This window comes from Equus asinus, chromosome 8 (assembly GCF_041296235.1).
Source record: "Equus asinus isolate D_3611 breed Donkey chromosome 8, EquAss-T2T_v2, whole genome shotgun sequence".
Lineage (NCBI taxonomy): Eukaryota > Metazoa > Chordata > Mammalia > Perissodactyla > Equidae > Equus > Equus asinus.
The window spans coordinates 31013857-31039790 of record NC_091797.1 but is presented as its reverse complement, the minus strand read 5'-3'; the positions used below and the strand labels follow the sequence as shown (position 1 = coordinate 31039790).

At 40.9% G+C, this 25934-nt stretch overlaps 1 protein-coding gene and 1 pseudogene across 1 annotated transcript; one reads left to right on the top strand and one right to left on the bottom strand.

Annotated features, from left to right (window-relative positions):
* LOC106834628 (patr class II histocompatibility antigen, DO beta chain-like) overlaps nucleotides 1-14299 on the bottom strand; it is a 30166-nt pseudogene extending 15867 nt beyond the window's left edge.
* A 125-nt stretch (nucleotides 14300-14424) lies between these two features.
* Nucleotides 14425-25378, top strand: LOC123288219 (DLA class II histocompatibility antigen, DR-1 beta chain-like). The gene is made up of 4 exons (XM_044776368.2): nucleotides 14425-14610; nucleotides 21100-21369; nucleotides 24213-24494; nucleotides 25226-25378. The coding sequence occupies exons 1-4, from the start codon at nucleotides 14523-14525 to the stop codon at nucleotides 25357-25359; spliced, it is 774 nt and encodes a 257-aa protein (XP_044632303.2). The 5' UTR covers nucleotides 14425-14522; the 3' UTR covers nucleotides 25360-25378.
* Nucleotides 25379-25934: the final 556 nt, after the last annotated feature.

Sequence of the window (25934 nt, the reverse complement as noted above, 5' to 3'; positions counted from 1 at the left end):
GAGGCTTGCCTTGTTACCCAACATATGGTCTATCTTTGAGAATGTTGCATGGGTACTTGAGAAGAATGTATATCCTTCTGTCTTTGGATGGAATGCTCTACATATATCTATTAAGTCCATCTTGTCAAGTGTTTCATTTAAATCTACTATTTCCTTGTTGACTTTTTGTCTGGCTGATCTATCCATTGAAGTGAGTGGGGTGTTGAGGTCCCCTACTGTTATTGTGTTGCTGTTAATTTCTCCCTTTAGGTCTCTTAATAATTACTTTACACACTTTTGTGCCCCTGTGTTAGGTGCAAATATATTAATAAGCATTATTTCCTCTTGGTGGAATGACCCTTTTGTCATTATATACTGCGCCTCTTTGTCTCTCATTGTCTTTTTTAACTTGAAGTCTGCTTTGTCTGATAAAAGTATGGCAACACCTGCTTTCTTTTGTTGGTAATTAGCTTGGAGTATTGTCTACCATCCCTTCACTCTAAGCCTCTGTTTGTCTTTGGAGCTGAGGTGCATTTCCTGGAGGCAGCATATTGTTGCCTCTTGTTTTTTAATCCATCCAGCTACTCTATGTCTTTTGATTGGAGAATTCAATCCGTTGATATTTAGAGTGGCTATTGTTATATGAGGGCTTAATGCTGCCATTTTATCTCTTGTTTTTTGGTTGTTCTATGTTTCCACTGTTTCTCTTCCTTTGTATTTCTGACTGCCATTTTGTTTTGTTGGTTTTCTGAGGGGGATTTCTCAGTTTTCTCTCTTTTTGTGAGTTGTGGCTCTGCTTTGATTTTTTGTTTAGTGGTTACCATGGGAATTGTATGAGAGATATTGGAGATGAGATAGTCCATTTTGTTATAGCCTCTTATCTCCACTAACCTAAACAGGTTCCTTCCCTTTCCTCTCCCCTTCTGAGTGATTGCTATTAAAAATTGTTTTGTTTTTAACTTTGTGAGTTTGTGGCTAAGTTGAAGTGTTTATAATTATTTTGATGCTTTCTTTCCCTTCCTCTTTTAAGTTGTAATTGAGTCTTTGCCTCTTTGTTCTGGTAGGGAGCTGAAGGTTTCTGATCACGTCTGTCTACTTATCTCCTTGTGCAGAGCTTTGTAGAGCTTTCCTTTTCATTGCTAGTTTGAGGGCATCTTTAATTATTTCTTGTAGGGGAGGTCTAGTGGCGATGAACTCCCTCACCTTTTGTCTATCTTGGAAAGCTTTTATTTCTCTATTGTACCTGAAGAAAAGTTTCACTGGATAGGGTATTTTTGGCTGAAAGTTTTTGTCCTTCATTAATTTGAATATATCATTCCATTCTCTCCTAACCTATAGAGTTTCAGCTGAGAAATCCACTGAAAACCTGATAGGGTTTCCTTTGTAGGTTATTTTCTTCTACCTTGCTGCTTCTAATATTCTTTCTTTATCACAAACTTTTGCCATTTTTACTATTATATGCCTTGGAGAAGGTCTTCTAGCATTGATGACGTTGGGCATATGATCGGCTTCATTTATCTGTAAATCTGAAACCATCCCCAGGTTTGGGAAGTTCTCAGCAATTATTTCTTTGAACAAGCTCTCTGCTCCTTTCTCCTTTCTCCTTATCCTCTCCTTCTGGAATACCTATAATCCTTATGTTGCTTTTCCTAATTGAACAGGATATTTCTCAAAGAATTCCTTCATTTTTTTTAAACCTTAATTCTGTCTCCTCCTCCACCTATAGAATTTCTACATTTTTATCTTCAAGAAGGCTAATTCTTTCCTCTATATGATCATTTCTATTTCTTAATGATTCTAGATTATTTTTATTTCATTAATTGTGTTTTCCATATCAGAATTTCTGCTTGATTTTTTTTATAGTTTCAGTCTCATTGGTGAAGAGATTCATTTTATTGCTGAGCTCCTTGAATTGTCTGTCCATGTTTTCTTGTAAGTCATTGAGTTTCCTTATGACAGCTATTTTGAATTCTCTGTCATTTAGATTGTATATTTCTGTGTCTTCAGTGTTGGTTTCTGGAAAGTTGACATTTTCCTTCTGGTCTGAGTTGTTGCTGCAGTTTCTTATGGTGCTTGATGAGCTAATCTTTTGTCAGGGCATTTGTGTCATTCTTAGGATGTAGATTCCCCCTGTTACCTCTAGGGGGAAGCAGAAGCAGAATTTCTGGCCCCACTGGTCTGATGGGAGCTGTAGGGTATTACGGGTGCTTGCCCCAGCCTGGAGAGCTGTTGAGGCACTAGTGTGGACTTTCCTTGGTGGGGAGGTCTTCCTCACTGGGCTAAGGCCACTCTTTGGCACCTCAGGGGCACTCTGAGCTCCCTCTCCCCACCAGAAAGTGATCATCAGTGGGCTAAAAGCTGCAGCCGCCTCTTCCCCCAGCCACCCATGACATGTTCCCTCTTTGGGGGCTCAGCAGGACTGTGAGTGCTGGTGAATGCCTGGGTAGCATTTGCTCCAGCACTTAGGTCTGCTGTGGACTCTGTTTACAGTGTGGTCTGTGGTCCACAGGGCCTCTGTGCTTGGTGGGTGGGGTTTCCTCACTGGGGCATGAGCTAGGGCTGCTCCTTGATGGCACAGGGGCTCAGGAGGCTCCCTCACCCCACTAGGAAAGTGAACCCAAGGGGACTCAAAGCTACTGTACCTATTCCCGAAGCCACCCAGGGCATGTTCCCTCTTTGGGCGCTCAGCAGGACTGTGAGCGCTGCCATGTGCCTGGGTAGCATTTGTTCCTGTACTTAGATCTGCTATGGACTCTGTTTACAGTTGGGTCCACGGTCTGTGGGGCCTCTGTGTATGGAGGACGGGGTTTCCTCATTGGAACCCATGCTATGGCTGCTCCTTGACAGCACAGGGTCATGGTGGATTCCTCCTCCTGCCAGGAGAGCAACCATGAGCACTGGCTAACAGTTATCACTGCTTCCTCCTACGTCACCCCAGTGTGTGTTCCCACTTCCTAGGTGTTTGCACCAATTTGGAAATCATTCACGTGCATGCAGCAGGCTACAGGGGAGAGCAGGGCATGCTTACCTAGCTCTTCCACTTCCTGGTGGAGGAGCCAGTCCATCCACCCTCAGATGTATAGCTGCGTGTGTCTCTCAGGTATCCTGTTGTGCTGTGTGGGCTTCCTCCATTGGTCAGTGAATGTCCATTTAGTTGTAGTTCAAAATGGGGAGAGACAAAGGGAACAGCTCATTCCGCCATGTTGCTGACATCCTAAATTTCAGTTTTTAGTTGTTCATTGCTAGTGTATAGAAATAAAATTGATCATCTTTATTGAACTTGTATCCTGCAACCTTGCTAGACTCATTTTTTCCTTATACTGGATTTTTTGTAGCATCTACAAGATGTTCTGTTATAGGTACTGACAAACTATGACTAGTAGGCCAAATTCAACCAACCACTGTTTGTGTACAATCTGTGGACTAAGAATGATTTTTACATTTTTAAACGTTTACATTTTGGAAAGTTATTAATATATCTATATAATATCCTTGATTTTGTCTCTTAGACCACAAAGCTAAAATGTTTACTATCTGGCCCTTTACAGAAAAAATTAGCTAATCCCCATTTTATAGAGTCAATCGTGTTATCTATAATAAAGACAGGGTTTTTTTACCTTTTCCAATTGACATGCCCATGATTTCTTTTTCTTGCTCTTTGCACTGGATAGAACATTCAGTATTATATTGAACAGAAGTGGTGAAAGCAGAAGTTTTTGCCTTCGTCTCAATCTTAGAGGGAAAGCATTCGTACTTTCACCAGTAAACGTGTTCTTAGCAGTAGGCTTTTCTTAGATGCCTTTTGTTAGATTGGGAAAATTTCCTTACCTAGATTGCTGAAAATTTCTATCATGAATAGGTGTTGGATTTTGTCAAGTATATTTTTTACATTAATTCAGTGGCTAATTTTTTGTTGTTTTTGTCTGATAATATGGTGAACTACATCGACTGATTTTTGAATGCTAAAGCAGACTTGCATTTCTTGTATGCACTCCATCTGGTTATGCTGCATTCTTTTTTTCTATATTGTCAGATTTGATATGCTAAAATTTGTTAAGAATTTTTTGTATCTGTTCATGAGGGATATTGGTCTATAGTTTTCTTGTAGTGTCTTTGATTTTGGTAAAGGATAGTAATGGTATTGTACAGTGAGTTGAGATGTATTTATTCCTCTTCTATTTGCTGGAACAGTTTATGTAATGATGTTATGTCTTTCTTAAATTCTTGGAAGAGTTTGCCAGTTGAAAACACATGGGCCTAGAGTTTACTTTATGTAAAGGTTTTTGGCTACAAATTCAATTTCTTTATTAGATATAGGGCTGTTTGGGGTTATTCCACTTTCTTGAGAGAACTTTGGTAGTTTGTACTTTATATTTTTCAAAGAATTTTCCCATTTTATCTAAGTAGTCCAATTTATAAGGATAAAATTTTTCATATATTCTTTTTATTACAATATTAATTTCTGCACAATCTGTAGAGATGGCCCTTCTCTCATTCTTGATGTTTGTAAACTATGTTTTCTTTCCTGATCAGACTCGTTAGAAATTTACCAGCTGGTGACCTTCCCAAAGAATTATATTTTTGTTTCATTGATGTTCCCTATCATTTTTCTGATTTGCATACCATTGATTTCTACTATGATCTTTATTATTTACTTTTTTTGGCTTAATTTGGGCTTAAATATCTATTCAATTTTCCAGTTGCTTAGAATCTTAGTCCATTGATTTGAGATCTTTCCCTTTTTCTGGTATATGAATTTAATGCCGTAATTGTCCATTGAAACATTGTTTTAGGTGCAATGCATATTTTGTGATGTATTGTGTTTTATTTAATTTATCTCAAAATACTTTCTAAAGTTTCTCCTGGTTTTTCTGCTGACCTACTTTTTATTGAGAAGAAGTGTGGTTTTTTGGTTTGTTTACAAATATTTGTTAATGTATTTTTGCCTTGATTTCTGACTTAACTTCATTTTGGTCAGTGGAAAAACTTTGTATGATTTGATTTTAATCCTTATAAATTCATTGATTCTTAGATTTCCCACCCAAAAAAGGCATTGAACATAATTTAGAGTCCATTCATGTTAAAATCACCCAATAAAATAGGAATTTATGGGTATTTTCTTGGTTATATATGTATGTGTGTATGTTCCATTGGAGTAAAGGGAAGGCATGAAGGTTTTATTAAAATACATCTCTAGTGTTCAATTTTTAAACTATCTACATGTATCCTTCTGATAATTCTTAAATATAAATTATAAAATAAAATATCACTCGTTCTGAAGTATCAAGAATGCATTAGAAGGGCCGGCCTGGTGGCGCAGCGGTTAAGTTCACACGCTCCACTTCTCAGCAGCCCGGGGTTCGCCGGTTCGGATCCCAGGTGTGGACACAGCACCGTTTGGCACGCCATGCTGTGGTAGGTGTCCCGCCTATAAAGTAGAGGAAGATGGGCACAGATGTTAGCTCAGGGCCAGGCTTCCTCAGCAAAAAGAGGAGGACTGGCAGTAGTTAGCTCAGGGCTAATCTTCCTCAAAAAAAAAAAAAAAGAATGCATTAGATAATGGCAGAGGATGATGAAAGCTGGTGAATACAGATAGTGGCTTGCACTAGAGTGTTGGCAGTGATGAGCTTTTTTTAAGCATGCAATTTTATAGTAGCAATCTCTTACCTGTTAGAACATGTAAAAGACTGAGTTCCTTGGTCTTCAGGCAACAGCACTCTTTAAGTCCTGCTCCACTTCATGCTTGTTTGCTTCTCAACCATCCAAAACCACGTCTCAGATTGCATCGTATTTTGGAAACATGAAAGGAATAGTCAGGAAAATAAGAGCTGGCTGGGTTGCCACGCTCTAGGAAGGAACGCTGGCCTCTCCCAGTCCATATCTGTGAAAGCAAGAGGAAGAAGGGAAAGTCTCAGCTTGCCTTGAATTTCTAAAGTGCAGTGTCTCTCCCTGCTGGTGTTTGCAACCCAATTAATACCCTTATAGCTGTCAATATCTTGGGACAGTAAGAGAGATCTTGAACTTCCAGTAGAATCGATGAGTTATAATCAAAAGAAAAACAAAGCATAACTCCAACATTTTTGAAATGTAATTTGGGTCTCTAAGGGTGTGGCAATTAAAATTTTGTCACCCAGGGCAGGTTTTAAAATAACACACTCTTTAGCAATTCCTTTCTCTGGTATCTACTCCTCTTGGCTTCTGCTCAGGTTTTCTTCTCTCTGCCTTGTCTCTCTTCCATCTTCCTAGCCAAAATCTCCTCTCTTACACTGCCTTTCCTGCAACACCCAGCTTCTTGCATTTAAGTTAGCCTCCTTGGTTTCCCACTGTTTTTAGCTTCTGATATTTCTGATAAGAAAAGTGTTTCCTGTCGTGTCCTTCTATGTATAAGCTATTTGTTGGTTAGCTTGTTTTTTTCCTTTCTTGAAGCTTTGAGAGAAATTTTTTATTGGCATTGTTTGTTTTTCTTCGGTTTCTAATCTTATAGACAAAAAACTTCATCACTATGTATATGATTACTTGGATATTTTCATTATTCCTGCTTGGTGCCTTTAAATTTCGTGAATCAAATCCATCCAAAAACTAAACCCTTCCCTTAGGTCAGAAAAAAATCTTCTATTATTTCTTTCATTAAACTCTCTTCTACACCTACTATGCAGTAATTGGAGGTTGCTATATAGAACTTCCTCAGCATATTTTCTCAATTTTATGTGATTCAAGATAGCTGGAACAAAGGCTCAGCTTTTCTTTCTTCTCTCTCTTCCATCCACGTGTATTTTTATGACTATAAGACCATTGCCTGAACAGTTTAACTGATAATTCTTACTAATACTTCTTCACCTGCCTTAAAGAGTGCCCCTCATTACCTTCAAGAATGAAAGTACTTTAAAATGAAACCATTTTAACATTATCTTATTCTTCCTTCTCTTCTTTAAGGATTCCAATATACGAATTTTGCCTTCTTTTGCCTGCCTTCTATACTGTCAATGCACATAATGTATAATCAATCCATAAATCAAAACTGGAGTCAGTTTATTACGAGCTAGATCTGAGGACTAGCTCAGGGCCTTCCTTCCCCAAGAAAGGAAGGGCACCAAAGAAGTGGGGTATACAGAGTGGTTATAAACCATCTTGGAACAAAGAGCATACATCACATATGATGGGAATATCCCTTTTACAATTGTCACAAGATGCTCAGCTGGTACAGTAGAGTGGTGATCAGCAGGTCAGCAGTCACAAGTGAGCACAGCAGGTCAGCAATTAATCCTTAGTTTCCAGGAAGAGATGCTTATCATTAAAGAAATGCTGATATGGGGGAAGATACATTCCTATCTTTAAGGACATTATTCTTGTCTTTGGGACATAGCATATGTTTAAATCAGATGTATAATGCATGCTCAACAGGCTATGTCAGGCCCTTTTGGAAACACAAGTTCAGACAGAATTCTTTTTACACCAAATGGCTTCCTCATATACTTCAATATATCCTATTGCTTTTCATTTACTTACCGATATCAATCACTGCATCACTGTGGCAGACACACTTCAGAAAGATCAAATAGATGGAGAATTCAGTCACACAAAGGGCCCTCTCAAGAGGCTGAAGGTGTGCCTCACCCATCCTCTTAGGTGTTGTCCCTCAAACATCTCAGCAGGGACCAACACAGAGAAGTGATTGTCTCAAAAAGAGCAGAGATATGGCTTTGTCTAATGGAGTGAATCCCAAAAAAATCCACAGACGACACACAGTTTTTAAGAACTACTGCTTCCTGGACTGAGCAGGAGAAAGTACAAAATAAAAGGAGGCTATCAGAACTCCAAATTCCACTGGCAGGAAGCAGTCTGATAAAACATCCGTGAAAAACAAGGATAACCCCGAGGACAGAACCAAGAATCTGTAGAGAGAGCCAAGAGCCACCAAAGATTAGTCAGGGAAATAAGAGCTGGCAAGGTTGCCGCCCTTTAAGGAGGAATGCTGGCCTTTCCCAATCCAGAACTATGAAAGTGAGAGAGTGGGTTATTCTAAGTCCTTGAAATCTAATCAAGGACCTCAGGCTGGAGTTTTACCAGCTGGAATTCAGAACTGCCATGCACCAGCACCTCCTTTTTACCTTCTATATTTCCTTTTTTTGAACAGGAATACTCATAGCAGTTATCCTATATCTGCACCACAATTATAAGTTGGGTGTATTGGAGGCAGAAAACTTGTCTCCTGTTTCCAGGTCCACAGATGGAGAGGAATTGTACTCCAGGAGTTGTGCTTGATGAATTACAACCAGAAGCCTTATCTTCACCTGAACCTGATTTAAACGATGAAATTTGGGGCTTCGAGCTGATGTTGTAATGGAGTGAAAATTTCAGGGACTTTGGACTGTAATGGATGCATTTTGCATATGGGAGGGATGTGAATCACTGGAAATCAGAGGATGGACACACTCTAAGGTGACCCCCAATGAGTCATGTCCTTCTATAATCTCCTCCAATGAGAGTTAATGTGAACTGTGACTTGCTTCTAACCAGTATAATATGGCAAAGGTGACAGATGGTGGGTCCTCAATTAGTTATGTTATATGGCAAATGTACTACGATGACATTCCCTTGACTAGGAAGATGATGGAATGTCAATTGTCATTATATTTTATTGTATGAGATTTCATTTTTGCATGCTGGAGAGAAAAGACTCTTCTCTGCTAGCTTTGAAGTACACTCCATATTCTCAGAGGGCCTGAGAGAGGGTAATGTGGCAAGGAAATGCAAGTGACTTCTAGGAGATGAGTGTGGCCCCTGGCCAGCAGCCAGCAGGAGACAGAGACGTCAGTGCTCCCATCATGAGTAGATGAATTCTGCCAACAACCTGAATGAGCTTGGAAGTGGATTCTTCCCCAGTCAGGCCTCCAGTTAGGAAAACAGAGTGATACAACTTGGTTGCAGCCTTTGAGACCCAAGCAGAGAAGCCAGTTAAGTTGTGACTGGACTCCTGACCCACAGAAACTATGGAAAAATAACTGTGTGTTATTTTAACCTGCTGTTTGTGGTATTCTGTTATGCAGCAGTGGAAAACCAATATAATCACTGATACCTGTTTACCTATTTTATTTCATTGTCATTCTCTTGACTCTTTTAATGCCATTTTGCCATGCCTCTTGTGTTTTAATTTGAATTTTTTATCCATTTGCAGCTTAGTCTTCACTTATAATATGATTTTTTCTCTTTTTAATTATTATTTTCTTTCCTGAGTTCAGTTAACTCTCATTTCTTGACTTCCTGTTTTCTTTACATTTAATTCCTCAGTCTAATTTGTTTCTAATTTGAAATTTTTTTCAATTCACAAAAGCCTGATTCAGTTGGGGGCATAGTGTCACAATTCTCTTCTGCTTCCCTGGTGTTGGTGACGTTCTTGTTCTTGTTTTGGAGAAAATAGGCATCATCTGACAGTAGCTTTAGTGGATCACATCCACAGTTTTGTGTTCATTCTGGAATGTCAACTTTCTGGACCAGCAAAAACAATTGTACGGGGGTTGAGGTAAGAATGTTTGTAGGTTTCTTCAAGGTAAAAAGGTTTCTTAATTCAAGATCATTTTCCACTGTTAGGAGAGTGAAGTGCAGTTTCCTTAGTAACAAGAATCTTTGGGGAAGAGAAGAGGTTGATAGATCTGATTTTGTGATTTTCTTTTGTTTGTGAAAGTAATTTAATTCTGCCACTTCCTTCCTTTTTACCTTTACTACCATGATTCTCAGGGAGCCTCCAAGATTTAAGTCACCACTTCACTCCCCATAACAACAGGTTACCCAAGACTATCCCCTCTGATTCTCTCCACGTTCAAGCTCCTTTATTTGGATTCCGCAGCAACAGTGCACTTGTATCCTACGTCCCAGACTTCCTTTCCAAATCTCCCCACTCAGAACAAAATACTTTTTTGGCAGAGTGATTTTCTCTATGCCCATTACCCCTAGTCCCCACTCCATTCTTTTCTTTTCTGGTCATTCTGGCCATTCTGAGGTGGCCTCCAAATTTGGCTTTGCTAGATTTGAGTATTTCCCTGTTTATGCGTTCATTCAAAATTCATAGCATTTTCTGTCTTCTAGTTACACTAACGGGAGTTTACCCATGATTTTCTTGTCTGTCTTAGAGCATAAATCATAATAGTACAGTTGGATGATTGCTAACAAAGTGAACACAATAATTGAACTAAGATTCACATCAAGAAATGGAATACTTACCTCAAACTCAGAAGTCCCCTCATGCTGGCTTCTAGTGACCCCCTCCCCAGGGGTAACACTATTCTGACTTTTAGCAGCATGGATTAATATCACTTGTTTTGAATATTATATAAATGAAGTCATACACTATGCAATCTTTTGTATCTGGCATCTTCCACCTAAAAATATGTTTGTGAGATTCATCCATGTTGTTGCTGCAAGACTAGTGCATTTGTTCTTATAACATAAATATCGTATACATATTACTAAATTTATTTATATATTTTACTCTTGATGTATATTTTGTAGTCTCCAGTTTGTATTTATCATGAGTAGTTCCATTATAATCATTCCTTTGTATACTTTATGGTGAGCATATAAACACAGTTCTATTGGGTATGTACCTACTAGTGGAATCACTAGATCCTAGGGTATGCACATGTTCAGCTTCAGTAGATTCTGCCAAAGAGAATTTTTTTTTAATGTTTGTACCAATATGCACTCCCACCAGTAGTATACAAGAATTCTTGGAGTGACATCAGCATCATGCAGAATGGGTTGTTCCTTTTTGTCTCTCCCTTCTAAGTTACAACCAATCAGACATTCATTGACCAACAGAAGATCCCCTACACAGCACAACAAGATGCCTAAGAGATCCATGCATCTATACATCTGAAGGTGGGTGGACTGGACAGCCAGGAAGTAGTGGAACTAGAGGAACTAGAGGAGTGGTCCCCTCTCCCTCCTCCAACAGCTGCAATCCAGGGCCAAGATCCTCACAGTGGACCACATGCCTGCTAGTGGTTATGGTGGAGGCAGAGAAGGTGGACACAGCTTGCTTCCTGCCTGTCTCCCAGCAGATCCAGCCTATGTGACTGAGAGTGGTTGAGGTGGGGGCAGAGATAAAACAGCTGTGGCTTGCTCCCTGCCCATCTCCAAGCAGATACATCCTGCTCACATGCAAGTAGTCACAGTGGAGGCAGAGATGACAGGTACAGCTGTCTCTCTGCCCATCTCCCAGTGGTTACAGCCTGCATTCCTGTGAGCAGTTATGGTTAGGGTAGAGAAAATAGGCATAGTTTGCTCCTTGAACATCTCCTAGCATATCCAGCATACATGCCCTCTCCCCATTACCTGAAAGTGGCCAGGTGTTTCCAACAGTAGAGAAAATATACAAAACTCAGATTTTCCCAGCTGGGGCAGGGCACCCTAATATGAGTTCACAAAACACACCTGCTATCACCAGATCAGAAGCTGCACAGTAAGCACCAACAAAAACTTCTCCCTACTTAGCTCCAGCTCCCTGCCTAGCAGTGGCAGGTGGAATCTGTGATGAAAGACTTCAGGAACCACAGCAGAATCAGTGATCAAAAACCCAGTGGCAGCACTCCAATACTGGCTCCACCAGCAGCAGAGGCTGCATACAAGTCCCCAGGTCCCCAGGCCCCTGGCAGTGACAACAACACCTGTGAACACAGCACCTCTGACAGCAGTGCAACCAACATGCCCATAACCTAGCAGCAACAGCATAGGTGGTTCATGGGGCAGCAGCGTCTGAGCCCATGGAGAGCCCAGGTTAAGCCAGTGGAGGAACACGAGACCCAGGCAACCTTGGAAGCAGCAGAAGTGCTCCCAGCCTCGTGACCCCAGTGGCATCACCTGAGACTGCAGCAAAAATGTAAGCAGCAAGGCACCAACAACCTCAGAGGTACAAGTGGCACAAGGAGGGCACTGATGATGCCTCTGGCAGAGGCAATGGAAAGTGGAAAATGCAGGCTCTCAAATACAACCAGAAGTAGCTGAGAACCAAAGTAACCAAAGTCATACCCAAACAGGAAATGTGGTTACTACCACAAGTGCACCAACAGAGGATCAATTCATCAAACAACATGAAGAACCACAGTAACTCAGCAGAAGAGAAGGAGAATGACAACTCTCCAGAAGCCAAGCCTGAAGTCACAAAGATTAAAATTGAACTGACAGAGAATTCAAAATAACTGTCATAAAGAAACTGTCATAAAGAATTTTGACATCCCAATAGCAATGGGTACACCTAGCACACAGATCTTGCTTTCTAAATACCATTCTCTCTAAAAGGAACCTCTCTCTAAAAGTTATCTCCCTGGAGAGATAACTAATTCTAGAACTGAGGAAAGAAAAATGCAAGATGATCATAGAAAGTAAGAATGTATTCAAAATGGTGGATACATGTCAGATGTCAGAAAGTAAGGATAAAAAATAACTGAAAGAAAGAATGTGTAATATGAAAACTCAAATCACAATAAAGATACTATGGCCATATTAATATCACACAAAATAGTCTTCATAAAAAGAAGTTTTGCCAGAAATAACAAAAGATATTCAAAGATAAAGGAGATAATAAAAGAAAGTTAAATTAAGAAAACAATCCCATTTACAATTGCTTCAAAAAAAATATGCAGGAATAAATTTAACCAAGAAGGTGAAAGACTTGTACTTGGAAAACTATAGGACGTTGATGAAAGAAATTGAAGAAGACAAATAAATGGAAAAATATTTCATGTTCATGGATTGGAAGAACTAATGCTATTAAAATGTCCATACTACTCAAAGCAATCTACAGCTTCAATGCAATTCCTGTCAAAATTCCAATGACATTTTTCACAGAAATAGAATGAATAATCCTAAAATGTGTATGGAACCACAAAAGACCCCAAATAGCCAAAGCAATCCTGAGAAAGAAGAACAAAGCTGGAGGCATCATGATCCCTTATTTCAAACTATATAACAAAGCAATATTAAAAATACAAGATAGTACACTGTCCCTCAGTATCCATAGGAGATTGGTTCCAGACCCCTTGCACATACCAAAATCCATAGACGCCTGAAGTTGCTTATATAAAATGGTGTAGTATTTGCATATAACCTACACACATCCTGATGTATACTTTAAATCATCTATATATTACTTAATATACCTAATACAACGTAAATGCTATGTGAATAGATGCTATACTGTATTGTTTATGGAATAACAACAAGAAAAAATAGTCTGCACGTGTTCGGTACAGAGAAAACCACAGTAGATATTTTGGTCTGTGGTTGGTTAAACCCACAGATGAAGAACCCGCAAATACAGAGGGCCAACTGTATCGGCATAAAGACAGAGACATAGATCAATGGAACAGAATAAAGAGCTCAAAAATAAATCCAAGCATATCTGCTTAATTAATTTACAACAAAGAAGCCAAGAATATACAGTAAGGAAAGGAGAGTCCCTTCACAAATGGTGATGGGAAAACTGGATGGCCACATGCAAAAAAATAAACCTGGACCACTACCTTACATGATACCCAAAATTTAATTCAAAATGGATTAAAGACTTGAATGTAAGACCTGAAGCCCTAAAATTCCCAGAGGAAAACATAGGCCACAAGCCTCTTGACATCAGCGTTGGCAATGAATTTTTGGATTTGACACCAAAAGCAAAGACAACAAAAGCAAAAATAAACAAGTGGGACTACATCAAACTAAAAGCCTCCCTCTCTATGTGTATTCTGGATGTGCCACTAAACTCAGTGACAGCAAGGAGAAAAACCTGAAAAACAGTTTCACTCAGGTTAAATTATTGACTAACCTTCAAATTTTTTTAGTTTCTCAGAGACATCCTTATCTGTAAGGAGGTACAGATTATACTCTCCATCAAGAGATAGAATTCTGTCACATCCCAGTCAATCCCAGTTACCAGATGATGCTGCTCCCTGAGCTGTCGGCAGATTCACAGCATTTTCCAGTCTTGAAATACCTGAAAGATCGCAGCACCTTCATTTCAAGGATGAGAGGTTAAGTAATTTTCCCAAAACTACAACACTAAATTTTGGTGCAATAAAGACCAGATTAAAGGTCTCCTAACTTGCAATCATCCCCCCTCCGCCCCCTCAACTCCTAGACGCATGAGCCTACATTTTTCAAAACAGCTCTGCCTTCAAGCAAGAGAGATGAGTGCTCCCAAAAGGCTCAAACTTATATACACATCACTGACTAGCATAGAACTGGCTCGCAATAGGAGCCCAACTGAAATGTTTCAGACAACAGGATCAAACCTTTTAAGTACCAAATTAAAACAATCCTTCTAATGAAGGAAATCTAAGTTTTAGAAGACGACCCTCAAACTGAATCTCTGACCAGCAACTGATGATGCTATTCATCCCTGATGCTGATTGGTTCTCAACACTGAGATTACTCAAGCCAGGAACAAAGAAATGAGGTCCCTGGTTGGTATTGTTTGGGATGTGAGAGGGGAAGGGTCCTAGAACTCACTGAGATTTGTTTGCTCCCCTGCACTCTGTCATCTCCTGATCTCCAGCATGGCATGTCTGTGGTTCCCTGGAGGCTCCTGGACACTGATACTTATGGTACTGAGCCCTCCTCTCACTTGGGCCAGGAACACCCAACGTAAGTGCACACCTTGGGTGGTGAGCTACTGTGGGGAGGAGGGAGGAAGGGAGTTAGCTCTGTCACTGTGTCCAGACAACGACCCTTTAAAAACTGTCATTTTCTTCAATGACCACCTATCTTTATTATATAGATCCCCAATTCTTTCCACAACAAAATGGACCTGGATGCTTGTCCTCTCAATGAGAGCTGCATAAAGAGCCCCCATATATATAGGACATTTTTTCTCATCTCTCCTTTAACAAAACTTCTCCAGCCTTACATTCCATTCCCTTAGGATCTTGAGAAGATTTACAAATAACTATTTCAAAATAATTCCCATCCAACGTTTCCCTTTATTATGTAGATTTATGTCAGATAAAGGCATAACTGAAAATTTTATAAGGAGTCAAAAAGAATAAGAAACATCTCTCCTAGAAGATCCTGTGTTATGCCCTCAACAGAATCTGTGATATTGGTACCTCTCCATAATATGTGAGGATGTACCAAGAGCCTCCCCCATTACCTCCTTTCCTTTCTCCCTGAACCCCAAGGCCTGTATCCCTGTCCTGGAGGGTCTCTGACAGAAGTTGGGATTAGTGCTCTCTATCTCTACCATGGAAAGCACCCTGGATCTGAAGCAGGGGTCCTCAGACCTTGGAATGACTCTACAGTTAGGAGCATCATTGGGGTGTTCTTTGATGCTTAAAGAACTTAAGACATCTTCTGAAAACCTGGCATAGGATAGTGTTCATTATGAATCTGTTTTGAACCTTTCTATATATCAGTTTCTCCTACATTTCCCATTTCTCTAGTGTGAGCCCAAAAGAAGGAATAAATTATATGAAATTCTATTTTCATAAACCAAAAATAGTCAAATATTAGCAATTTTATATAGTTCCAAGCATACACCCTGAACAGGATTACACAGAAATCATGAAACTTGTTTATATCCCATAGGGCTGAAAGTCGAGAAGCTAGTCAAGGGAACTCATTGTCCTCCCGGAGTCTTAGCCCCAAATGTCATAGGTTCATTCATCATGCCCTCTGTTTTTCTTAATTAGCCATGTTTGGTTACCTCTACTTCCAGTTCTTCCCTATTCCTTCCCCAGCTATGTCATCACCATAACTGAAAATCCCCAAAGTTTGCACAAACCCTCAGCACTATAACAGATCCATTGGATGAACTGAAGCAATGAAATTTTCCCTCTTTCTTAAAACTACATTTTTCTCACCTGTGGATGTTTCTTCCAACTAGTAGGAGGAAGAGGAAGTTTGTCTGAACTTCTCACAGGAATCAGAAGGAATATAATGTGTCATCAGAATAAAAGAGTGTTGGAACTTGAGCCCAATCTTGCTTTCCAGGGTCCTCACAATGACCAATTCTCAGAACCTTGGGCTTATTCATTTAGACACAAATATTGTTCTGAGCAACTATTATATACTGGGCTTTGTTCTAGGCTCACATAAATCTATTTGAGTAAGATAGAAAAGACCCTACTACCATGAAACTTACCTAATGACAGGAGAGAAAGGTAATAACCCCATAAACATTTAACAAAGAAAAAAATTTCAGAGAGCAGTAAGTGCTTCGAAAAAATACATCAGAGTCATGGAACAGAGAGAACGGATTCACCTGACTTCAGTTCAAGTGGCTAGGGAGCTCCCACTGAGAAAGTGACATCTAGTTGAGACATGAATGGTGAGAATAACTCAGTCATGTGAAAGGTCTAAGTGACCAGTGTTCCATCCAAGTAGAGGGCACAGGGGAAAGGTTGAAGTGTGGGAAGATGTTTGCTGTGTTTAAGGGACAGAAAGAAAGCAAGAGTGGCTGAAGCAGAGCGAGCAAGTTGGGAAGTGGCAGAAGATGAGATTGGAGAAAAAGTCAAGAGCAGAATCATATTAGGCCCTGACAGCCAGGGTAAAAAATCTGAATTTTATTTAAAGAGAAAGGTGAAACTACTGAAGGGTTACAAAGAGTAATTTATATTTATTTTTAAAAAATAATTCTAGCTACCACGTGGAGATGGGATTGTAGATATTCGCAAATAGAGTCAGGGAGACCAAATAGGAGCAGGGTACAATTCTCCAGGGCAGACATGCTTGTGGCTTCCTTTAGTGTGGGAGTCACAAAGATGGTGGTCAAGACAAAGTGAACAGATTTGGGATAGATTTTTGTGTGACTTTTAATGAATTAAATGGTAGAGTGGGAGGATAGAAAATCAAGCTTATCCCTAAGGATTTTTTCTTTTATAATAACTAGGTGGATGATTGTGCTGTTTGAGAGAGGGCAGATGTGAGGGGAAATAATTTGAAGTGGGTTGTTAGGAATAAAGGTTTTGCTCAAGTTAAATTTGAAATAATTTTTGACTTTTATGTAGGGCTGTCAAGAGGTCAGCTGAATATATGAGACTGAAGCTCAGAAGGAGGCCAGAGCTGATGATGTCACCAACACACGTACTCTGTTAAATTCCAGGAAAGTAGAGAGGTTACATAGGGAGAGAGAGAGTTTGTAGAAGACAAAAGAGGGTAAGAGTCACACCCAGAAAACCTAGAGCCAATGAGTCAGCAAAGGAGAATGAAATGGGGCTACCAGTGATATTGAGGAAGACCATGAGAATGTGATACACAGAAGTGAAGGACAGTAGATTCTTTTCAGTAAAGAGGGAGTAGCCAGTGGCAGTGAGTACCACTAAGAGGTGGGTGAAGTGAGAATATGACAGAGAAGTGAGCACCGGGTTTGGTGGAACTGTCATTTGCAGTCAGTGGAGTACGCAAGATAGAAACTGGATTGGACTGTTGGAAGAGAGAATGGGAGCTGAAAAAGTGAAGAATGGATTACAGGTAACTCTTCTGAGTAGCTGACCTCGAGGAAAGACTGTGCTCAGTGATCAGGCAGTCAGCTGGACCTGAAGTATAAGAATAAAAGAACCTGAAAAGAAGCTTGGAAAACTTGAGAACCAGAGATGTCAGTCATCCACAAGGAAGCACTAGAGTGCCCTTGTATGCAGAGGTGACTGGTATGCAAAAACCTGTTAATTCATGCAACCAATATTTATTAGTAACCTAGACTACATCAGTTATTACCCTAGGTGATGAGAATGGGGTGAAGAACAAAAAAATCTGGTCTCGATCAGCATGGAGCATCATAACATTTTGCAGTTACTATGTACCAGGCATATAGATTTCAGTATGTAATTCCCATAACTATCTTATCATATCTGTAACAATAAAAAGCATTATATCTATTAAAAGCATTATATCTATTAAAAGCATTATATCTATGGAATCTAAGATTCAAAGAGTTTAAGTAACACAGTGTCACATAGTTAGCCAGACATAGATTAAATAGTCTAAATCTGAGTGTATACAAAGTCCCACTCTTCCACGTCTGTATGCTCCTTATGTATTAGGTTCATGTAAACTCCATTATTATACATAAATCAATGTGTTCTGCCCTTAGGGGTTCAAAATGGAAATTAGTGATAACATTAATAGAAAACAATTGCCAAATCATGATGAAGATATTATTTGCTTTAGGAAGTTAAGGAATAGAAAGACCTTGTGAGCCTGCATTCATAAAAGTTATAAAATTTAAAATTGTTATATTTTTAGTGAGTACTTATTATGTGATCAGCATTAGGAAGAGTCACTATTTAATTTCACAATTAACAATAATCTTGTGATGAACATGTTATTATTAAATCCATTTTAGAGATAAAGAAAAAAGATTCATGAATGTTTAAAAACTGCCCCAAGTGGAAGAGTTCATGTTCAAATTCATATTTTCTGAATTAGAGCTTGGGCTTCTAACCACCATTAGTGAATAGTGGCTCAGTTGGGTAAAATTGGTAAAATTTCTGATATACATATGTACCAGTGTGTGTCTTAGGGTAGGAGAGAGATGCATGGCCTGCTCGTTCCAATGTGTAGGAGAAATTTACATTCATTTTCACTTTATTATTTGAAAAGTTCCATATGGGTTCACACTATGTGCAGGCCATCATAGGCATGTGTCAAAGAATACAAAGAAATATTGAATACACTTCTTCTTCTGAGATTTTGTTGGAAAGGTTGGCTAGGCTTGCCAAATAAAATTCAAAATGACCAGTTAAATCTGAATTTCAGATAAACAACAAAAATCCAAATTTAACTTGGCATGCTGTATTTTATTTTCTAAATCTAGTAACCTTAAGTTGGCCACATGAACATGAACCAACAGTGCTAACTATACAAGCTACAGTGAGCAAAAACTTCACACATTTTCACTTTATAACTTTCTCATGTGTCAAGAAGGTACTTACAGAATTTCTGGATAGTGACATAGACCTGGTCTGATCTATAGTGCACTCCCCTCTGTCATCATTTCTATGGGGTAAAAGGAGCTTTGTGAAGGTCTCTACTCAGAGTCTGGGAACTGGCTCATTTTTGTGAACTGTCTATATGAGAATGTCATCTCTTTGTCAGTGTCTCACCTTCTGGTGGGACTTGACTACAGAAATGAGAGTTCTACATATGACCAGACTGGTAATTTAATGCCTACTGGTATTATTGGGAGTAGGAGACTGAAAGTTAGAAAATGAATTAGTTGGGACATTGAACAGGGAGAAAATGGCTGTGGCTGCAGTTAATTCAATAGATAAGTAGTGGATCAGTTGCAGAGAAATTAAGAAGGAAGATGATGTGAAGGATAAATATATAACTTGGTGGCTGAAGTGTCCTGGTACCTATTCCAACGTGTAAGGGGTTTTTCTACACCGTGAAGCAGTCCTCCTACACCAGCTGGATGTCCTACAATTAAACTAAATTCTGACACTACCTACCCAGAGATAAGGTCAGATCCCACAGGTTAAGGGCTCAGTCCTACAGGACAGCCGCCTTTCACTTCAGACCCCAATGGCAAGTTCAGCTTGTTACCTGTGCTTCTGACCGAAGGGCTATAGATTGGAGGTTCCCATGACCACTTCCTTTGGTTTGGTTAATTTTCTAGAGTGGCTCACAGACCTCAGAGAAACATTTTACTTAATAGATTACCAATTTATTATAAGTGGGTATAACTCAGGAACAAGAAGATGGAAGAGATGCATAGGACAAGGTATGGGGAAGGGACGCAGAGCTTCCATGCTCTCTGAGCGCACCGCTCTCCCCTAAATAGCCACATTTTCATGAACCCAGAAGCTCTCTGAACCTCATCTTTTTAAAGTTTTATGGAGATTTCATCACTTAGGCATGACTGATTAAATCATTGGCCATTGCTAACTGAACTCAATTCCCAGCACCTCTCCCCTCCCTGAAGGCCAAGGGGGTGGGACTGAAAATTCTGATCCTCCAATCACTTGGTTCATTCTCCGGGCAACCAGCATCCCCAAATTGGGATCCCTAAATTTACCTCATTAACATAACAAAAGACATACAGAATTTAGGAGCTCTGTGTCAGAAAACGGGATGAAGACTATATATTTCTTATTATAAATCACAGTATCACAGTGACTGATTGGCAAGGCAAAGAAATCAGTAAACTTTGGTCCTGAACAAATTTATTTTGCTGGAAAAGTAGCTCTACACTGGGACCAGATTCCTAAAAAACATAAATTTCATGTAGGACCAAGATTTTCAACAGATACAATATTGGCAAATTTGTCAATATAATTCTCAGCTGCTCCATAATCAACAGCAGCTTCTTCACCATGGTGTTCTCAGATGGCTTACACCAGTGATTCTTAGCCAGAGACAATTCTTTCAAGCTTCTCCACATGGTGTTACCTTTACCTGAAGTGTGCCTCCCGTTTGCCCCAAACATATACACACACACACTCTTCCCTATTCCACATCACCTTAACTTTTCCTGTCACATCTTAAATGTCACTCTCAGAAACCACTTCTCTGGCATCCTGAGGTAATTTAGATCATCCTGTTATTCTCTGTTCTGGAACTCCACACTATTCTTCTCACATTTCTCACTCCTGTAAAAATTCTTGTGTGGTTGTTTTTTGTTCGTCGCTTTCACTAAAGTTTAAGCTCCAAGAGTGGTGGTGAGATGTCTGTTTTTCCCTTCTTGGGATTCCCAGGGGACAGCACAAGGTCTTTACTAACCAAGTGATTACAGAATGAACAAGGAGGTGGGACATGTTTAAGGAATGGTTAAAGAGCTGTGGGATGAGAGGAGGGGGCGGTGAGTGTCCTTCAGGTGGAAGCAACTAGGAGGAGGTGGTCATGGGGAGAAATCCTCCTCCAGCTTCCAGCTCCTGCTAGGAGGTCTGAAGCCAGGCCCGGAAGCCCAGTGGATCCTGAATATCTCTGGACTTGAGGGGTCTCCTCCGCCAGGCCAGGCCTCCCCCTGCAGATGAAAGATGAACCCCTGGGGTGCTGGTAGCTGGGGGTCCAGTGGAGCCAGTGAGGGGTGTCCTAGTGCCCCGACTCGCGCCTGGGCGCCCCGTATGGGTGGTGGGCACCGCCATCAGTCTCTTCTCAGAAGCCGGCCCCGGTGACCAGATCGTTTCTGCCCCACAGCACATTTCATGGTGCAGGCTAAGTCCGAGTGTCATTTCTCCAGCGGGATGGAGCGAGTGCGACTCCTGGACAGATACTTCTATAACGGGGAGGAGAACGTGCGCTTCGACAGCGACGTCGGGGAGTTCCGGGCAATGACAGAGCTGGGGCGGCTGGATGCTGAGCACTGGAACCGGCAGAAGGATGACCTGGAGCGGAAGCGGGCCGAGGTGGACACGTTCTGCAGACACAACTATGGGATTTTCGATAGCTTCATGGTGCAGCGACGAGGTGAGCGGGGTGGATGGGCTGCCGGGGGGCGGGGGCAGTTGTGTGTGTGAGAGAGACGGACAAACAGACACAGAGTCAGAGACAGAGAGAGACTCAATCCAGGTGAGTGTGTAGGATTGTGAGTGAGCACAAGTTACGAGGGTTCCTGTGAGAGCCTGTTGTGGAGACAGTGTGTGGTTTTTGTCAGTGTGTGATTGTGGAGGGAGAGAATGTGTGTGTGAGGGTTGTACTGTGAGCTGAGGTGGGACAGAGAGAATGTGGGTTGGGGGCGGGCCTGTGGTGGGCAGAGTCGGGGTAGGTGTGGGGTGGGGGATGCAGGAAGGAGAGCTTCACGTGGCCTTGGGGGCTGCTGTAGGGGAAAAGGGAATGGGAAGAGGGAGAGAGGCAGCACAGGGGGCTGGAGAGGAGGGAATCATTGATTGGGGTGGGTGGTTACACGCTGAGAGGGAGATTTAAGGTGCTGTCTGTGGTTGGGGTGAGGATTCAGGGGAGAAGAGATGAGGAATGTGACAGGTTTGGGAGAACGTGAGGAGGCTAGTCCCAGACTGCTCTTGGCACACACCCTTCCTAATCCTGAAACCCCTGGAACAAGTGTGCCTGTGTTGATGTCCATAAGCACTGCCTGGAGAAAGACAGTTGCCGGAGAGACTAATATGGAGGGAGGGAGTAGGGAGGAACCTCCCAGGCACCTCTGACCTTTCTGAGGCTTCTTTTCGGTCTCAATTTCCTGCTACTTTTTTTGTTTTCTTAGTGTATATATTGCTACATAGTTGAAACAATTGTGAAACTAGCTTTTTAAATAATGCCAATGCAAAGAATCAATAACGGAGCTCTAGATTAGAAAGACAAGATGAGATTTATTTGAGCTGAGGACTAGCCCAGAAGCACGGTATCCACCAGGGAGGAAAGCACTCTGGAGAAGTGTGGTTTACAGCAGGTTACATACCACTTCAGAGCAAAGAACACACATCAAGCAGACAGGAATACAATTTTTTTTCAAAGTCACAAGGAGTTGTTTGCTGCAGTTTAGCATGTACACAGCAGATCAACTTGACCTTGGTTTTCTGGAAGAAATCTTATCCTCAAAGAAGTACTGGTATTGGCATCAGAGGAAGGGAGACATTCATACCTCATTTTAAAGAGTGCACTCTTTGCTTTGGGAAAATGTGTGAAGCAGATGTACAATGCATGTTTTGCGGGCCATAAGTCAGGCTGCTCTGGGAAAAACAAGTTTAAGGCCGAATCAGGTTTAAACCAGAATGGCTTCCCCATAAATCTCAATATGTGAAAACTTATTATTCTTATTATTTTTGTCAATAATTTTGTTACTTAAAATTAACATACTGATGTGACTACTTTATAATGCTAATAGTATTGAAACAGTTACATCTTATTCATTTGCAAGGTTGTAACACAATTTACCTCACATCCCCCTTTGTTAGTTTTTTTTCAATACTGCCACTCACTTGGAAATTCATCTTTTTTTATTTTTAATTTATGTTCTTTCATTTCTAAGATCCTTCTATTTTTTCACATATTTATTTGATAGTTGTAATTACTGCTCTGAGCATTATCCATTCCTGTCATCTCTGGGGTCCTAGTGTTCTCAGTGATTTTATGGGTTCTCTATGCAGTAAGATTATTATCACTTTGCTGATATTTGATTCAGCATTTTCTCCATTTTGTGGTTTATATTTGGTTATGTTTATCATTTTCCATGTTAAGAATTTAAACATTTTACCTAATGAAATATACTGCAAAATTGTTGCTAATGGTATACCATCAATCTTAAATTTACCATTTTGTGGTATCATAAGAGTTGCCCCCCAGGTTTCTCCTTTCTTGAAGATAATTGTATTTGTTGAGGGACTGGTAGTGTCAAAGATTGTCTCAGACATTAAGCACATGTATTCATGAGTCCCAGATCTACTCTCACCTCAAATGTCAGTTTCGAAGGAGAAAGAATTGTAAAATTATGTCAATTCCAATAATAGATGTGCACTTATTTTGCAAAGAAGAGAGATGGATCAGCTGAGCGTAAATATAAGAAATTTTTAAGTGAATGACTTTCCTTGCTCTTCTTCCTCTCCTTCAAGACTCATGCTTTTCTTGGAATTCAACTCATAGATTCAGAGAATCACCTCTGTCTGTTCCTGCTTGGTCCCAGGGTAGAACCATTTCTGACGCTGTTTTAAGGTGTGAGCGCATTGAGATGCCTTTCACGATTTCATTCCCTATCTCCATCTATCCCACCACTGTTCCCCAATTTATCCTTACTACTTTGAATCATATTTTCTTTCATAGTAAACAAAGAGAATAAATAGCTAACATATATTCCAGGTTGAGTTCCAGCCATTGTTTTACTTATTTCAAGTTCTTTGATCCTCATATAACCGTAAGTTAGTATTATGTTTTTAGTATTATCTCACCTCTTTACAGGTGAGAGAGCTGAGGCATAGAGGAATTTAAAAATTCTCCCAAGATCAACCACTAAGAAGAAGAGCCTGGATTTGAACCCAGGCAGCCTAGTTCCAGAAATCATGCTTTTAATTAATACGTATGCTTTTAATTAATCTATATCCTGCAAAGGTTCATAAATACTTCAGTTAAACAATGAATAATTGTTTCGAGATATGAAAAAAATCCCGCAATTTTCCTCAACAGCTCACAAATCCAGTGGGCCCATGCTGTAAGGATTAAATTCAAGACTCATGACTCTGGTTCCTGTTCAGCCACATGGCAGCTTTGAGGGAGGCTTGGGTTTGGACAGAGGCAGAAAGGCAGCCAGCCAAGGAGACTTACTCTGTCCTCCTCACTTACTCCCTCCACCTTTTCTCTCCTAGTTGAGCCTACAGTCACTGTGTATCCTGCAAAGACCCAGCCCCTGCAGCACCAAAACCTCCTCCTCTGCTCTGTGAATGGTTTCTATCCAGGCCACATCGAAGTCAGGTGGTTCCGGAATGGCCAGGAAGAGGAGGCTGGAGTCGTCTCCACAGGCCTGATCCGTAATGGAGACTGGACCTTCCAGACCCTGGTGATGCTTGAGACAGTTCCTCAGAGTGGAGAGGTCTACACCTGCCAAGTGGAGCACCCAAGTCTGACGAGCCCTGTCACAGTGGAATGGAGTGAGAAGCTCCCTGACCTCATAAATTCCTCGCCCACCATAAGGGCACTTTGCTTTTCCCTGAATGTCATGTTTCTCCTCTCCCCACTCCATATTATTTTCATTTCCTCCATGTTCTCCTCTCCTTCAAAACAGGTCACAGGGGGTAGCCCCATGATATCCTGTGGTAGAAATCCTCTGATAATTTCTACAAATATCTATACCGTCTGGAGAGGCAATTCTGCCTGGCAGACAGAAAAGAGCTGTCCATGTTTTGAGCCTTCCCAAGATATTACAGGTCATGGTTCCCCTGGCCCTGGGCACCAGTCCTCTGCCTCAGGCTGGGCTTGCACTCCTGGTACCATTGCTCTGAGTTATTCATTGTGGTTTGAGAAAAGGCACAATATCTACAAGATAGGGACCTTCCTGACCCCAGGGGAGTCCAATCTCAGCTCTGCTTTTGATTAGCTCTGTCACCCTAGACAAGCTACTCAACCCCAAGGAGTCCCAGGCTCCTCTTCCATCAGATGAACTAGTGGGCTTACGTCAGGGCTGTGATATTTAAATGAGTTCAATGCCTGAAACTTGTAGCTACTCAGAGTGATTTTTAAGTCACTTTTCCAGAAATGGCCAATTATTGTAGTTCTTCCAGGGCAGGCTTCTTCCCCCATTCTCAAAGCTCTCAGTCCCAGAGTCTCAATTGGAGAAATTGGATTTGGGGTAAAAATCACTAAAACTAGCTTCTTTTCTCAGGGGCCCAGTCTGAGTCTGCACAGAGCAAGATGCTGAGTGGAGTCGGGGGCTTCGTGCTGGGGCTGCTCATCCTTGGGGCGGGGCTGTTCATCCACTGCAGGAACCAGAAAGGTGAGGACCCTGCTGGCAGCTGAGACCCACACAGACCTTTGGGGGAAGAATCATGGCTTTGCTCAATTAGTTCTCTATATACCAGTGGCCCTGTACAAAGCCTTTGTTTACCTAGTCGACCACAAATTTCCTGGAAATCCAGAAATCAACCATCCATGTTTACTGTGTTAAAACATGAATGGTTATGGCCCAAAGAAGTGATAGAAGGGTCAACATGCATGGAGATCTTTCAAGACCCTGGAATAAATGCAGGAAGAGACACTAAGGCTGACAAAATTACACTGGATTTGTGTGACAGAAACTTCATGGGTCACAGGCTCTCATTTTCTCCTCTCCTCTCTGCTCTGGCATCATGTGATAGGGGTCATGGTGTTAGAGAACTCTCAGGTGGGGGGAGGTTGGGGCTGAGGACATTATATTTGCGGACAGACTTGCCTCCATACCTTAAGTTATGTCTTCCCTTCTCTTTCCCAGGACACGATTGACTGCAGCCAACAGGTAATGCCCTTTGATTCTCTTTTAGAGAGAGGTTTGGTTCTCCTGGAACAGATGGTAGAGATAACAAGACAGGAGAAGAAATAATGGGAAAGACTTCGAA

Coding starts and splice junctions, on each gene's coding strand:
- LOC123288219 (XM_044776368.2), top strand. CDS start 14,523: ATGGCATGTCTGTGGTTCCCTGGAGGCTCCTGGACACTGATACTTATG. Junction 14,611..21,099: donor TTGGGCCAGGAACACCCAAC/GTAAGTGCACAC, acceptor TCTGCCCCACAG/CACATTTCATGGTGCAGGCT. Junction 24,495..25,225: donor CCCTGTCACAGTGGAATGGA/GTGAGAAGCTCC, acceptor TTCTTTTCTCAG/GGGCCCAGTCTGAGTCTGCA.